The following is a 16,809-nucleotide window of genomic DNA, read 5'->3' as shown; positions in this document are numbered from 1 at the left end:
CGGCGGCGGCGGCAGCAGCAGCAGCAGCATCGCGCGGCTCCGGGCTCCTTCCTTGCTGCTGCTGCCTCTTTCGAGTCGGCCGGCCGGGCGGGCGCGCCGCTAGCCCGCCGCGGACGGTGCGGGGCTGGCTGGCCCGGCAGGGTGTCCGGCGAGCCGGTCGCCTCCTCTTCCTCCCTTTCCTCCTCCTCCTCCTCCTCCTCCTCCTGCTTCTTCCCCCCGTCGCCCTCTCCTCCCTCTCCTCCCCAGGGTCACCCTCCTGAATGCCTCTCCCGACAGCCCGCTTCGCCCTGGCTGCTTTTGCAACTTGAAAAGGGACACGTTTCTGGGGGGGAGGGAGGGAAGGGACTGAGAGAAGAAGCAGGAGGAGGAGGAGGAAGAGAAGAAGAAGAGCGGGGGACACCATCCTGCTAGACGGGGGGGTGGGGGTTAAACCCTCTGGAATTCCATTGTCTCCCCCCTTGCCAAAACAAAAGAAAAGAAAAAGAAGCCACTCCACATTAGAGAGAGGGAAAGAGAGAGAGAGGAAGGGAAGAAGGAAGGGAGGAAGGAAGGAAGGAAGGAAGGAAGGAAGGAAGGAAGGAGGGGGCAGGGCAGCAGAAAGAAGCAGAAAAAGATCGGCAGCGGGAGCAGCGGAGAGGCGGCGGCGGCAGCCACAGCAGCAACAGCCGCGGAGAGGCGGGAGGAGCCCCGATCCCTCGCCTCTGCCCCCCCCCCGCGACAAACCCAGGCAGCCGCCCTTCTTTCCCCCCTTACCCTACCCCACCCCCCTTCCCCACCCCGACCCCCACCCCTCCTCCTCTCCCGGCCTCTTCTCCGGCAGCCCACCATCACCACCAGGCACCCCCCCTCTTTTTTTTCCTCCGTGGGCCCGAGATATGGCAATGGTAGTTAGCAGCTGGCGAGATGCGCAAGAGGACGTGGCCGGGGGCGGCCCCACCGGAGCAGCTCAGCCGGGCCGGGACCCGCAGCAAGGGGCCTCGGCGGCCCCCCACACGCCGCAGACGCCCAGCCAGCCGGGCGCGCCGTCCACGCCGGGCGACAAGGGGCAGCAGCAGCAGGGATCGGGCCAGAGCCAGCAGCAGCAGCAGCAGCACATCGAGTGCGTGGTTTGCGGCGACAAGTCCAGCGGCAAGCACTATGGGCAGTTCACCTGCGAGGGCTGCAAAAGTTTCTTCAAGCGAAGCGTCCGCAGGAACTTAACGTACACTTGCCGGGCCAACCGGAACTGTCCCATCGACCAGCACCACCGCAACCAGTGCCAGTACTGCCGCCTCAAGAAGTGCCTCAAAGTGGGCATGAGGCGGGAAGGTGAATATTATTTCTTCCCTATTCGGATCCGGATTGTGTGTGTGTGTGTCCAGGGCAGGTTGGGAGGAGGAGGAGGGAGAGAAGGCTGGTACCCCCTCCCTCTCCTCCGAGCATCCCCCTCCCCACCAGACAAACAGACACACTTTCGCAACCACTACACTTGCTTCCTTTAGAGATGCGCAATGTTGCTATTACTCTTACTCCACCACCGATTGAATGGTGTCTATTCCTGGGTTGGGGGCTCTCTCCTTTCTTGGCTCGGAGCTGGTGGGGGCAGGCAGAGAGAGGGAGAGAGAGCCTTCCTCTCTTCATTATTTCGCCCCATTAGAAAGATGGGGGGAGCGAGGAAAGAGAAAGCACAACAGTTCACGTTAGATCCTTCCCCCACCACAACCCTGGCCTCAAAGCTGAAAGAGACGTGTGTTGTGTGTAAGTTTGTTTGTTTCTTTTAAAATCATAATAATATATATATATATTTTAAAAACTGGAGGGCCAGTGGTGTTTAAATTGCGCTGTTTGTGTGGCTGCTTCCTTGCACCTTCGCTCTCTGCTAGGCGATCCCACCTCGCCAAATCCGGCCTTGTTTGGGCTCCCTCGTGCTTTCAAAGGAAGTTTGTGAACGATCACTGCTTTTACAGTTCTGTTATTTCCCACCCCGTGTGCATGCTGCTTGTTTTATTTCTCCATCAGACGCCATCGTCGCTTTATACTGCATCCCAATAATACTGGTTCTTATTAGTCTTATTATTTTTAAGCATAGCTTGCCTTTGGAATGTGGTACTTATTTGAAAAGGAATACCTCCAGCGTTATGGTGGCACTTTGTGTGTGTGTGTGTGTGTGTGTGTGTGTGTGTGTGTGTGTGTGTTAATTCCGAGAGAGAGATCTATATTTATATGAATGAAAGGAATAGTTATTATATGTATTTGTATGTGTGGGGGGTGTACGTGTGTGCTTGTGTATATATAGTAAGGAGCGATTTACTGCGGCGGTGTTTTTGGTCTCCACACACATACTTGTATAGATACACACACACACACACACACACACACACACTATTTAACGAGGTCCTTAGGAGTCAAATGAGCCAAACACTTTCGGCCATGGAAATGGCTTGAAAATAATAGAAAAAATAAAAAATAAAGCACATCTCTCCCGTGTGCCACAAGGAAAGAATGGAAATCCTTTTAAAACGGGTCACTGATGACTTCATTTAGGAGTTTCGGAGAGCTGTTGTCAGGATAGGGGTCTCGGGAAAAATGTATATATCGAGAGCGAGAGGGAGCACAGGGATATATATGTATAGCAGCTAACAGCCCTCTCACAGTCTTTGAACTGTGTTTGCATTTAATTGAAACACAGAACTGCCAGGTTTGGAAGTATAATTTGCAGAGGGAGGAGGGAGGAAAGGGGGATTCTGACAGCTCGATGGGAATATTAGATTTTTTTCCCCCATCAAAAGTATGATTAACAACAGGAAACCCTGAAGAAAATAACTCTTCCTGTGAAACAGAAAATATTAATTTTCGGCGCCTAAGAAATAACTCTCAGTTGTCCTCTCTTTGCTCTAAGTTACCTTTGTTTACATGCCAGGAGTGTGAATTGCTGACCCAGATTAAGCAGACCCGGACACACACACGCGCACACACACAAACTTTGCTCAGCTTCGGAAACTCCAAGCATGCTCGCGTTTGGGGCTGGGGTGGTTAATGAATTCCGTGAGTTTGTGTGCCCGGCGCGTCTCTTTTTGCACAGTTGCAAACGTGTGTTTTCACTGGCCAGATCGTGGGCATATATTTCCCACCCTCCTTTAATTTTCATGTTCATGCATCTGCAACCACGCAGAGAATAATTCGCCCTTCTCCTCACACTCATGTTTGGCTTCCGTAAATCGAAATCTTCATTTTGACCTCCTTTTTAATAACAATAACAGCAGTCAAACCTTTCCTCCCCGCCCCCCCCCCCCGTCCTCCTCCAACCAGGGAGAAAGAACTCTGCTGCAAAGAGGAGAGAAGCTTCCTCAGCTGAACCTGGGAACTGTTTAGGGAGACGGCGCGGGGGTAGCTCTCCCACCCCTCACCTCACCTCACCCCACCCCACCCCCACTCCAAGCACTTTTGCAAGCCTATTTGCTGAGTGGGACTCCGGACTGGCAAATAAAGCGGGGAGCCTGCGCGGGATGGCCTTTCCGGATTCCCAATCCTCGGAGCGCTAAATCGGCCGAGAGGTGACCAAGGATGGCTACCTGGCTATCAGGCAAGGCTAGGAGGGAGCAACTTGGAGGTGGGCCCTGACTTTGGAGAGTTCTTTCGGGGACTGCCTCATCATAATCATCACCACTATTTTCATCATTCCTCTTATTATTACTATTACTACAAAGAGAATGGCAGTCTTGTAAGGCAGTATACATGTCCCCATTTGCACAACAATGCAAGCTGAGGTGGGTGGGGGGAACAGGCTTGCATTGTGCGTGTTTGCCACCCTCCCGGCCGGATTTATGTGTTTCTGTGTGAGAGAAGGAGCCGACGCCTGTGTGTGTGTCTGTGAGCCTGTGTACGCGCTGTGTGCGCGCGTTGCTGTGGGAAGAAGGCTCCGCTTTGTTGCGCGGCGGCGGCGGCGGCTAGCGGGCTGGGTTTCGCCAAGGCTGCTGGATGCACATTTCCTCTCCTTTTCTCTCTCTCTCCCTCTTTTCGTCAGCGGTTCAGCGAGGAAGGATGCCTCCGAGCCAGCCGAACCCGGGCCAGTACGCGCTGACCAACGGCGACCCGCTGAACGGCCACTGCTACCTGTCGGGCTACATCTCGCTGCTGCTGCGCGCCGAGCCTTACCCGACGTCCCGCTACGGCAGCCAGTGCATGCAGCCCAACAACATCATGGGCATCGAGAACATCTGCGAGCTGGCGGCGCGGCTGCTCTTCAGCGCCGTCGAGTGGGCCCGCAACATCCCATTCTTCCCGGACCTGCAGATCACCGACCAGGTGGCCCTGCTGCGCCTCACCTGGAGCGAGCTCTTCGTCCTCAACGCGGCCCAGTGCTCCATGCCCCTGCACGTGGCGCCCCTCTTGGCCGCCGCAGGCCTCCACGCCTCGCCCATGTCCGCAGACCGAGTGGTGGCCTTCATGGACCACATCCGCATCTTCCAGGAGCAAGTGGAGAAGCTCAAGGCCCTGCACGTCGACTCCGCCGAGTACAGCTGCCTCAAAGCCATCGTCCTCTTCACGTCAGGTCAGTGGAGTGGCGGGAGGGAACGGGGGGTGTTGGGGGGGGTGAGCAGCAACACCAGGGGAGCGTGGCTACGCTAGCCCAGGTACCTTCCTCTCCTGGTTTGGGGATAGTCCCCCGGGATAGTCTGGAGCAAGGAAAGGCGCGCAGGGCCTGCTGAGGCCAAACCTGCCAGCCTACTGCAGAAGGTTTGTGCAGTAGACGCACCAGAGCCTCATCCAAATTCACTTTGCGTTGGGAAAACGAATCCCTGCCTTCCCCGCAGCCCGGCTGCAGCTTCCTCCTGCGCTCTCAGTCTTCTTAAGCATTCGTGGGATTGTTCCCCTTAGGCGGGCGGGTGGCTTTGGCAGCTTCGGTAGGCCTTGGGTGAAATCGACTAACTCGAAGGTGTAGCGTTGTGTTCATTGTAGAAGGTGGTCTTCGGCCTCAGGTGGGGGAGAGGGGGGCGCGGTAGGAGCATAAATTCCCCACACCCTTTCCTCGTGCGTTTGTGTGTTTATTTGTTTGTGGAAGGGAGGAGAGAGTGGTTAGGCCTTGCTGAAAGGGCTTCTCGCCAGATCTTGTTCCAATAAGGCAGGCAGGAGCACAAATAAATCATAAATAATACTGCTTTATTGCTGCCTGATCCCCCACCCCCACCCTTATCGGAAGCCATTCATATTTGCACTTGCTGTGGTTAGTGACGCTCGTAAAAATGGATTCGAGCGCCAGAAAAGGACTTACTTCCCTCCTTCAAAATAAAGGAAATAAGACCCAGCCTGAGGCTTTAGAGTACCAACCTGCAGATGCCTTTCCTCCCTCCCTTCTTCTTTTTTTTAAACAATGCAAAACCACGCAAACACTGGGAAATGTAACAGATTGCCTGCAAAAATATCAAATTAAGGGTAGGCGGGGGTAACGTGCATGTTAGCAATTTTGCTTATGATAGATGGTTCAAATTAACTTTGCAGGAGAGTGCATTAACGTCGCCTTTGAAGTGCTCCGGTTGGAGCCTATAAGAATACAAGACATCCTTTATTATTGTAACCTGTGGGAGAGACATATATACACATCAACCTGCAAGGAATAAGGAACAAAGACAAGGGGGAACTTGGCGGAGCCGTTTGGGACGGGGGGGCGTTGTGCTTGCGAGGGTGGAGGGGTGCGGCGCTGGTCTGTTCACCGAGCACTTTTTGCAAAACTTTTCTCATGTGTATATGTATATATATATATATACATATAATATATGTGTATGTGTATCCTTCAGAATCTTATACCATTAAATCCGCCACCCGCCCCTAACCCCGTTTAAAAGTGGCCCGAGAAGATATACAAAGCTTTTTGGAAAACAAAGCTGTTTCCGAGGGTCTGGCTGGAGGGGAGAAACCCATCAATATTTGTTGCCTTTCATGCATGAGAAATAGTATTTACATTGTAGTCAAATGACTCTTAAATTTGCACAATATTGTAATGTAGCAAATGTAGTATTAATATCGATTTGAACATCGGATAATTTATTTAGACAGGGGGATCTCATTGGTATGCGTGGTGCTGGTAGACATGGACTGTGACTGCCCCCCCTTGTTCTTCTGGCTGCAAATGCAGGCCAGAGCGAGGGTGGAAAAAGGCCGGGCTCTTTTTTCGCAGAGAATCAAGTACAGGTCTTAAAACAAGTGGGGGAGATTTACTGAACAGCCGCAGAGACGTTGGGGTGCGTTTTATCTTCAGGAGCCTTGCCTGACGGAAACGTGTTTTTCAGAACTGACAAAAAGAGACCCTGGTGGCATTTTTCAGGGTGATTTAACTGGAGGGTCCTCCCGCAGCCCCTCGTGCTTTTTTGTTAACTCGTTTATTCATTGGGGGGGCGGTTAGATCTAAACTGGGCGGGAATAGCCCGGCCATTTGGAAAATGCAGCTTTTAGGCCGCAGCGTTAAAGAAAGAGGGCGGCCTGCTTTATTGACTTCACCGCCAAAAGCCCTTGCCTAAAAGGTTTGACCCCCCCCCTCCGCCCCCTCGAAAGGCGCTTTCTTCCTCTTTTCTCAAATCCAGGATGGCTTAGAATACTGCTAGCTGCATCTGCTATATTTATGTGTGTCCATATATTTTGATGGTACACAATGCAACATTATTTTTTTAATCGAGGCAGTGCAAATTGGCGACATCCCAATATAAGCTGAAATAATAATAGCATTTTCTAGCACTCGGATGGGGTGGAAACCCCCATGGCGGAGACACAGAATTCCCACTCTAGTTATGTTCTGTCTTCCTCTTCCTCCTCCTCCTCCTCCTCCTCCTCCTCTCTCAAACGCCGCCACTTCTACCCCCTACACCCATTTCCACTTGGGCCTGATCTTGTTTTGATTGCTAGCCAGAAGGTAATTGATGGCCCGGCTTTCGCCAAGTCCTCCAACTTTTTAAGGAAACTTTGATGGATGGAAAAGACATTTTTAGCCACCTGGTCCCAGGGGCTTTAACTCAACAACCTGATCCCAAACGTAAAATGCTTCCAGATCACTGGTGTTTAAGATCAGCAGGGGTCACTGGCTTGGAAGTTATTCTAGTTTCTTGCTTGCCTCTTCTTCTTCTTCCTCTACCACCTCCTGCCCATTTGGGTTCCGGATATTATTTTCCATCCACAAAAGTTTGGAGCCTGTCCCAGGAAGGAGCATTGTGTTGAAAGTAGCGCTGGTTGATTTGTTGTTTTCCCACACAGAGAGATATACAAACTCCATTAAAGAATTGCCTTTCTAATTCTGACACCGCCCCGCACTTCGATATATAAAATCTCCCACGGAGGGGCCAGGTTAGATAAGATCAGCTCAATAAATCTATCTCCTGCGCCATAAGAACTTTGATTTCTCGTTATATGCGAGCTGATTACGTCTATATTTTCTGAGCACTAAACTCTCCTGGATGCGTTACATGAAATACATTCCCTGTACTACAAAGGCCCAGGTTGGCGTGTGCTGAACAGTAATGATTATTTATTTACATCATTTCTTCGCCATAGACTGGAGGAAGAAATATTGAGAAATAATGACTGCAGGAAGAAATATGATCATCTTAAAAAGTGGGACACGCACAATTTCCACCCAAACCCACCCTTCTCCCGTCCCCGCCCGCCCCCTTCATCCTTGCTGAGATGTAATTCACAGAAGGTGAATATGCATCGCTTTCCCTTCTTTGGTCTATTTCATCTTAACTCAATCAGCTAATCGATCAGATAGCATAGATTGTTTAATTAATTTTCAGATCCTCTTGCTTCGCTGTGGAGATTGAAAGCATCCCCCGATCCTAGCGCTATTTGTTTGAAATGTAGAGGGGGGGAGATGAGTCCCTCTGAGCTGGCCGGTGTTTCGAGTAAGGGGGTGCGGAATAAAATCCAAGCGTGCCTCTCATATATACCTGAGGGGACCTTTCTTTCTTTTTTTATAATATAAAATGAGAGACAGGCTGAAGAAGCTAGCTGATAGAAGATGCACTGGAAATACGACAGGAGAATCTCCGTTCTATCTGGTCTGTGCCTTTTCTCAAAGATCCGGTGGTGGTCTTTGCGCCGGAGGTGAAAGACGGGATAAATATTTCACCCCCTCCCTAAGGAATGGGACCTCCCAGATAAATGTGAGGAAGAGGCAGTCAGGCCCTGAAGTCCTGCCGTGTTTAAAAGTTGGGTAGAAACCTTTCGCCTGAGTGGACGAGTAGCAATACAAGGCAAATAGCAAAGGAGAAGTTAGCTGGTGATCTCTAGCAATCCCCGTCCGAGGAGGCCAGGGACTCTCTCGGCCATGGACCACGAAAAAGGGCAGGCCTCCGCTGTTGGGCGCGTGTGGGTTGCAAGCTGGCTCCCTCCTCGCCCACCCGTTAGATGTTGCAAATGATCACTGCATTTAAGGCAAAAGTAGAAATTAGCACAACAGTCAGGCGTAGGTAATTGCAGATCTAAGCGCTCCTTAGGCCGTGGCTGGGGTCATGGGGGTCTTTTCCTCAGAAGAGCCAGAATTACAGCTTGGTTGCTCTCTGTTTTCGCTGGAGGCCAGAGGCCTGGAGATGAAGGTGTTTGACATGCTTTTTTTAAAAGCCACTTTTGGAAACTAGGGAGAGGGATACCCCACCCCGCAAGTTCAACAACAACAACGAAATCCACTTGCCACACTTTCCCCTTTTTAATGGATTGCTATGAGGAATAAATCTGGAGCGCCTTTGCAGGGTCATCCTTATTTTACATGGGCAATTTCGTGAATTCCTTTTGGGGGCCATTACTCTGCGATTAATTCTTATATAGATTTCTATATTAGCAGAGGCCGCCTTTGATCTGCGCTAAACCGTCCTGCTAGCTGACGGCCGCCTTGTGATCCGGGTGTTTTGAAATATTCATTATTAATATAAGAAAAACAGGCCGGGGGTGGGAGGAGGAGGAGGCGGCCTGCGTATGCTTGAGCTCAAAGAACCCACCGCCTCGGTGTGTGGGGGGGACTTCCTCTCTCCCTCCCCCAAAATACTATGTGGTGTCTGTGTGTGCGTTTAGGCAGGGGAGAGGGGGGTCTGAATAGTCCTTAACACTTTTTGCTAGGACTTCTAAGACAGATATCTGGCGAGGGAGTTGGGTGTCCTTCCTCTTACTGCGCCTTTTTCTGGCTGAGCCAGATGCCCGGGATCTCGGGGTCCTGAGCGCCAGAGCTGGGCCTCCTGCCTTGCTCTCTGGCGAGCTTGATCGAGCCTTAGCGGCAGCGGCAGCAGCTCCAGCGAGGCAGCCGGCGCAGCAGCTTTGTGCGTGCGAGCCAGGGCGAGAGCAGCTGCAGACAGACGGCTGCTTAGCGCGCAGGCTTGGGGTGCGGGAGGGGGGCAGTTTGGCGGGGCTGGAAGAGGCAGCCCGGACCGAGCCGTCTTCCCGGCGATGATTATATAGCTTACAGAGATGTGACCAATTTTCAATTACTCGATCCGGGAGATCCCCAGACAAAGCAGGGCCTCCCCTTCTCCCTCTCTCTCCCCCCCACGATCGGAAATGGAAGCGCGGCCGCCTTTCGTGCGAGCGACTCCAAATCCTCGCCTGGCTTTCTCGCACGCGCGCGCCTGGCCCGGTTTCTTGCACCCCGAAGCCCTTTTTCTTTAGCTGAGGACGAGGCTGCGTGTGCTTGTCTTGGGCGGGGTGGGGGTGGGGAGGTTGGAGGGAGGGGAGAGAAAGAGAAAGTACTTGGGAGAAACGGAATCCCTCCCGACTGGCTGTATCTGTGTGTCTGTCTGTCTTGGGAGATGGTGTATGTCAATGGGATGTAACAATAGGATTCAGCAGCCGAGGCCTCCGTCCTTTCCTGGCTGATGGGGCGGGGGGGCAGGTTGCTGGCTGGCTGGGGAAAGATGGCTCCGGCTCCCCTCCCGGCTGCCTTTCCGCGTCTTCCATTATTTATTTGCAAGGTGGAGGAAGCTGCACAAAGAGAGGGGGGCGGAGGGGGCGTCCGGGGTCGCGGAGGCCGGGTTGCTGCTGCTCCTGCTGCCTGGTTATTGCTGCTGCTGCTGCGCTTTTTGGGGGGGGGCGAGATTTGTGGGCCTTGGTACCTCCCTGGCTAACCGTGTCTCTTCTTCTTCTTCTTCTTCTTCTTCTCCTCCTCCTCCTCCTCCTCCTCCTTGTCCCCCCCCCCCCGGCGCTGCGTGGCAGATGCCTGTGGCCTCTCGGACGCGGCGCACATCGAGAGCCTGCAAGAGAAGTCTCAGTGCGCCCTGGAGGAATACGTGCGGAGCCAGTACCCCAACCAGCCCAGCCGCTTCGGCAAACTGCTCCTCCGGCTGCCTTCGCTGCGCACCGTCTCGTCGTCGGTCATCGAGCAGCTCTTCTTCGTCCGCTTGGTAGGTAAAACCCCCATCGAGACGCTCATTCGAGACATGCTGCTCTCCGGCAGCAGCTTCAACTGGCCTTACATGTCCATCCAGTGTTCATAGAGCACCTCCTGGGCTCCCCCGCTTAGAGACCCTGAGAGGAGGAGGAGGAGGAGGAGGAGGAAGGCCTCCAGCCCAGCCAGAGACCGGCCCAGACAACCACCACCTTGGGGGCGCACGCAGCCGGGTGGGGGGATCCGGGGAGAGAGAGAGGCAGAAAGAAAGGGGGGAGGAGGACAGAGAGAGAGAGATAGGAGCAGACCCCTCAGACACTGCACGAAAGACTCGCTTAGGATCAGACCCCGGCTGAGAGAGGCGGTGATGATGATGATGATGATGATGATGAAGGCGAAATGGACACCTCGTATTTTGTGGAACAAACCATTGACACTGAGATGGGAAACTTTAAACAAAAACCATTTTAAAAAAAGGACCGAAGAGATTAAAACAAAAACTCCCCCCTAAAAAAAGAAGACTAGAACGGATTTCCCTGGATTTATGATGGATGGACTGAGGTGGATCTATCGTCTGTACAGCAAAACAAAACACACAGTTTAAGAGACAGAACAAACAAACAAACAAAAACCTGGAGCCGAATTGAACTGGTGGACGGGGTGAGGGAAAGAGGGAGGGGGACCCAAAGGCGAAACACTTTCCACGAACATTGTTCTTCATTTTGTAAGATATTAGTCTTTATTTTCACTTTTTTTGTAAAATTTAAAACATCGTATGCGCATAAAGGAGGCGAGAGGGGAGGGGGAAAAAACACCACAAGAAACAAACAAGAATTAGGGGAGGGGAAAAAAATAACATTTTCCAAATAATTATTAAAAAAACAACAAGGAATTGTTCTGTGTGTATGTATCTATATCTGTTTTGTATTTCTTTCTGGTTCCAAACCAGGCTTCCTGTGATTCTATACTAATAATTTTTTATATAACCCTTTGCTTCTTATATTGAGTGCGATATATGTTGTCGAAGCTGTTCTTCAAGAATTAAAATTGAAGTGAGAATTTAAACAAAAATAAAAGAATTTAGAAAAAATAATAATTACAAAGGCAACCCAAGCGCAACATCCAACACATATTCCCACGCCAATCCATGAGTTCTTGTTCCTTGAAGCAGACCTAAAGTTTGGGTTTGCGGGTGGTGGGTTTCTTTCCCGCCCCCCAAGGCTTTGTGCCTTATATAAGAGGTCCAAGGTGTGGGGTCTTTGTTCAAAAACAACTAAATACAGTGGTCATGCTGCTGGTAAGGTGCACACACCTCTCAGTATTCCCAAGCTGCCTGGTTTTAATGCGATTCTGGTGACTGATGCTGACGAAATGGAGGTGGGGGGACAGTTAAGAGGAATTCCCTTAGGCTGCAACCCTACGTTCATTTAACTGGGAGGGAGTCCCATTAAACTTCTGCGTGAGCCTACTGGCGTTCTATGAGAATAATCCGGAATGGAAAACAGGGCCAGCCCTACCACTAGATAGAGTAAGGAGGGTGACTCAGGCAGCTGGTTCTGAGGTGCCTTGAAAGGACAGTGAATAGTTGTTGTTGTTTTTAATTTATTAGTATTATACTTTTGCTCCCAGCGAGAGGCGTTTGTGCTAGTTGGCTTTTTGTTTTTCTCGTTGGGTTTGCACCTTGGATTAATTGAGAGGAGATCCATTTGCTGTTCTGCCTGAAATGCCTAATAAAGGTAAGGCGAAGTGAATTATTCTGCCTCGGGTGGCGAAATGTTTTTGGCCTGTCCTGAAAGTAAATTTCCACTCCTCTGGAGCTCTGTGTTGTCATGTCTGGACTGAAGCTCTTCTTTCCCTTCCCCACCCCTTACACTTTGTAAAGGTCTCTGTGTCAGGTGCGGGCAATTTCCTCCTGGTGCAGGTCTTTCCTCCGGGCTGGTGAGTTTCCCCTGAGTTCTAAAGCCACCCTCAGAGAGAGGGAGGTGCATATGTCTGGTCGTGTGTACTGATCCAAGGACACGCGTGCGCCCCTATTCCCGTGGGCTCATGGAATCCTAAAGCTGTTAGTCTCCTTCAAATGACTGTCGGAGCAGCTTTCCAAAAACACACACACACACACTCTCACACGCACACATCCCCCCCCCCCAACGTACCATTCGTTCTCAGAGTGGAGCCCCTTTTGAAGGTAAAGATTTTCCCAGAGCTTGGAGCTGGTCGCTGCAGATCTCTGTAACAGCTTTCAGTGCATTAATGTTTTATAGGATCTGAGACGGAGCTCTAAGAACACACACTGCCAAGGGAGCTCTTTCTTAGCGTATTAATAAAGCCGGATCTTTAAAAATAACATTCGTGTGTGTCTCCCCCCCCCCTCCGCCCCCCGCCTCACATTCTCCAGTTTCTCCCTCGCCCTCCAAACACATCCAGGATGAGGCAGGATTTTCAATTGGAGGAGTCACTGGCAGTGCTTTTTCTGTTAATTTGCTGTCTACACTCCCCATATATTTTTTTTACTTTTTTATTTTGCATTAACAAGATCCTTCAGCCTAACCCGCTTGGGGTTTTTTAATATTCTAGACGCAGTAGATCCCTGGAGAGAGAGAAAGAGAGAGAGAGAGAGAGAGAGAGAGAGAGAGAGAACGCATTTTCTATATGGCGGGCACTTACAGCTGCATAATAACATTGCCAGCAGCTACAGTCTATGGACTAGTCAGTTTCAATAGGCAGGCTGTAAGAATGCACATTTTGGCTCTTAACTAGCCAGAACGAGCTCTGAAAAAACCGATGTAGCTGCCAAAGCCGGAGGTAGCCCTGTTTTTGCATAGACCGGGTAGGGAAAGGTCACCTCAACGCCCTGAAGACCAGACAGCCCTTGAAGATTTAGGCCCGGATAGGATTAGGATCCTTGCGAAAAGGCCGCAGAAAGTGTCCTCTTCGCACCAGAAGTAAATCTAAGCGTTGGTATGTCATGCACCCCTGGTGAAACCCGAGTAATGCTTCGTCTTTCCCACCCCACATTCATTTTCGACCTTCTGGGGAACGATGATATTAAATAATATTTTGTAACACAATAATGCCGGGAGTGGAGAAATCCTTCCAGTTCTAGACAAGGTGTAGAAAAGGAAGTTGATATTCTGGGCGCATTTTCCTTACTGACGAGCGCAACAAAGCCTGACCGTTTCCTTTGGGAAGGGTGTTCACTGTTCAGATGATGCTTGGTGGAGATTTTCCGTTAGTTTGGCCCAACGATTTAACACGAATTAGGGTGTATAAAGCGCTAAAGAACTAACTGATGTTGTTGGACCCTACCCTACATATTATGATGAATCTGTTAGTCAATCTGAGACTAAAAACCAATCCTTTCTCACATGGCGTTCTCTCCATTAGACATGCCACCCAGTCACGAATCCGTTGCCCTTCTACAGAAATGGATGCTCTGTTGGGATACGCCTTCTTCTAGAGCCTGTTTAAGACCAGAATACTATCTGTCTACTGCTTTGTCATGATTCATCTGCTCCTCTTTGCTGCAGTTACAAGACCTTCAATAATAATAATAATAATAATAATAATAATAATAATAATAATAATAATAATAATAATAATAATAAACTGGCTAGGTCTCTCCCTCTTTCCCTTGTCTCATACGCACACTCTCTCACACAGGCATCCTAAGCAAACCTCACTCGCTTTTCGAAAGCGTTAGGCCACAATAAGCATCGCCTTTTGCCTACTCTCAGGGTGGCTGACCTCCTTTTCTCCCACATCCCAGCTAAGTCTTTTCTAGTCAATCTAATTTTGGGGCTTCCTTGGCGATGGAGCTTGAGAATTGCAGAGTTCCTAATGTACATAATAATTGTGCAATAATAATAATAATAATAAACAACTAGTTCTGCAATGTGGACATGTGGCTGCCTTGAAGTCTTCAGTTGCATTTAACGAGAACAACCCCCCAAAAGCGGAGGTGCCCTGGTGTGAGACGGATTTAGACCCACCACTGATGTTAATGGGACTGCGCATTTGGTTAGGAATGTTCATATATAAGAGCGGAATGTAGTGGCCTAAAACGATGTACTTGGAAGTGTCTTGTGTGTGGATCATCATCGCTGCCCGGAAAGGAAAAGGGATCTGGCAAGCCAGTTCCACTCCCATCATCTGTGAGGCTTGATTTAAACGTAAGGTGTTTGTGGGTCGGCTTTATGAAATGACTTCAGCCCAACTGGGCAGACGACAGAGCCCTGACAGTTTTTTTTTACAAGGGAAGAGGGAATGTGTCTCAGGGCTTCACAGCGCTCTGGTTCACTTGCCAACGAATAACAGATTTGTTCCTATTATAAGAATCTAGGAGCCACATGTGGATGTCTACCAAATTAGGTGAGAGAAGAAGGAATGAAGAAAGGAGAGAGAGAGAGAGAGAGAGAGAGAGAGAGAGAGAGAGAGAAAGCTTTGTTGAGTCACGTTTAACGTCATGGAAGGGAGGGGGAACGGTTAATAAATTTATTTCAAACGCAGCTCTCCATGTAAGGATGCTCTGGCAGAGATCGATAATACCGAGAAAGCGTTTTGGTCGAAAGCTTGAGGTTGTGGGCCATTCTCCTTGGGAAAAGGCAACTTGGGTTAACTCCTTTTCGTTCTAGACATCAATAAGAACATAGATCTGAATGTTTTAATCCGAAGTCACTCTTTTTGGCATAGATCCCTCTCTTTTAAATGTGCATGCGTGCGTGATGTGCAAGTCAAAGGGTTCGTTTTTTGCAAGCAAAACGTTCTCGGGGAGAGGGAGAGCTTAATATTTCTTTGAAGTGGTTGCAAAGTGTTGTAGATTCAAGCTGCTTTTAGAACCCTCCGCCAGCCAAAAAAATTTTTTAAAGGCAGAGGATGGGGGTCGGACAGAAGTTTCCCCCAGGAATTACGGGTGGCGTGAGAGAGAAAAAGAGAGAGAGAGATCCCTTCCCCGCCTCGTGAATCTTGAGAGAGACAGGCAGAGAGCAGACAGACCTACACCAGCTCCTCCCTAGTAATGAGAAGACCTTTTGGAGCTAAAGCTTCGGCCCGAAGCAGATTTGCCTGAAAGTAGCAAGTCTCACTGATTTGTGGCGTGAGATTGCGGTGTCCCTTCCCCAGAGTGAAGTCTGAGTAAAAGAGAAGGGGCTTCTCTGCTGGTTGGGCTTCTAGACGAGGTAGGGGAGACTCAATACCTTTGGAGAAATGGATTCTGTCCCTCTTCCCCCTCCAGTTTACATAAATGGGTGTAATTAAAAAGAAAGAAAGAAAGAAAAGGCAATATCGTCCTGATGCTAGGGAAGAAATCTTTTTTAAAAGAAAAATAATAATACAGTCGGTTCATATTTTCTATTGAGTTTCTAGCGGGAAAGGCAGGCAGCCAGGCAGCCAGAGCCAGCCCTGATAATTCTGGCAGATTTTCAAGTTTGCCATGTGGCTACTACACCTTTCGGAACCTGACAAGTTTTTGCCTTCTTCTTCCTTTTTTTTTTTTTAACTAGTCAGTTGGTGCCTTGACGAGGCCTCCCTGCGGGGGTGGGAGGGAGGAACTGGGGAAAGATGAGGACTCACAAGTGGAAACCAATAAAACTCTTGTTTAAAAGGGCTCGCTCAGGATCCACGCCGTTCCGGGGCTCTTTGACTCGGGGAGCCGGAGAGTTTTATTCCTAAATGAGTTAAAGAGCCATTTACCTCTGTCGTGTTCTATTCATCAAGCGCGAGCCCTCGAACACGGCGGCTATTTGTTTGCTTACACAACCAGCTGGGCGCAATTTCACGTCTGAGATATCTATCTGAAAGCGCCTCTAATTTATTATCCTTACTTGTCAGCGAATCCATTTTCAAAGTTGGGTTGTGTGGCTTTTAAGAGAGAGAGAGAGAGAGAGAGAGAGAGAGAGAGAGAGAGAAGAAACCATTGAGGATTCTGAACTTAAAATATGCTCCCTCAATGCCCTCCTCCCAATTCTTTTCTCCCCACCCCGTGAGCACATCACATAGAAGAGTCAGCACAAAACAGCTGGAAAGGAAGGAGAAATTTGCAGAGAAGCTGGAAGGAAGGCAAGGTGACTCTCTCTCTCTCTCTCTCTCTCTCTCTCTCTCTCTCTCTCTCCCGAGCTGTGTCACGTTCTCCGCTCCCCTCTCGCCTTCCACCCACTCTGAGGCTTGGAAGTTGGCGGAAGCCCCTCCAAGGACTTCAGCCGGACTCTCAGCCTCTCTTACCCCGCTGCCTTCCCACGGAGTCGGCAATGGCGAGCACTCCGAATGAGCTCCATTGAGCTCGGTGGGGATGGCTTTGCCAGTCATTTTGCCTACAACTCAGGGCTTGAAACGCGCACCTAGCGTTGCACCCTTGTCAAGGTTGCAGAAACAAGTGGAATAAAATGGGCTGGGATTCTCCAGTGGGCCATGCTGGCAGAAGGGGTAAAGGAAGGAGCGATTTGCTAGATCAACTAGGGGCGTCCGCATGGGCACCTCTG

General features: G+C 50.2%; 1 protein-coding gene across 2 annotated transcripts; it reads left to right on the top strand.

Annotated features, from left to right (window-relative positions):
- Positions 1–873: 873 nt before the first annotated feature.
- On the top strand, positions 874–10,965 carry NR2F1 (nuclear receptor subfamily 2 group F member 1). 2 transcript variants are annotated; one of them, XM_079995715.1, is made up of 3 exons: positions 874–1,308; positions 4,004–4,531; positions 10,165–10,965. In XM_079995715.1, exons 1-3 carry the CDS (start codon positions 876–878, stop codon positions 10,443–10,445), a joined length of 1,242 nt encoding a protein of 413 aa, XP_079851841.1. In that variant the 5' UTR covers positions 874–875; the 3' UTR covers positions 10,446–10,965. The 2 variants fall into 2 exon arrangements, with proteins under 2 accessions (XP_079851841.1, XP_079851842.1); XM_079995716.1 differs by lacking the exon at positions 874–1,308 and adding an exon at positions 2,414–3,589.
- Positions 10,966–16,809: the final 5,844 nt, after the last annotated feature.

Source organism: Podarcis cretensis (genome assembly GCF_951804945.1).
Source record: "Podarcis cretensis genome assembly, chromosome: 11".
Taxonomy (NCBI): Eukaryota; Metazoa; Chordata; class Lepidosauria; order Squamata; family Lacertidae; genus Podarcis; species Podarcis cretensis.
Note: the sequence above shows the minus strand (reverse complement) of the source record. Positions and strands in the feature narration are given on the sequence as shown.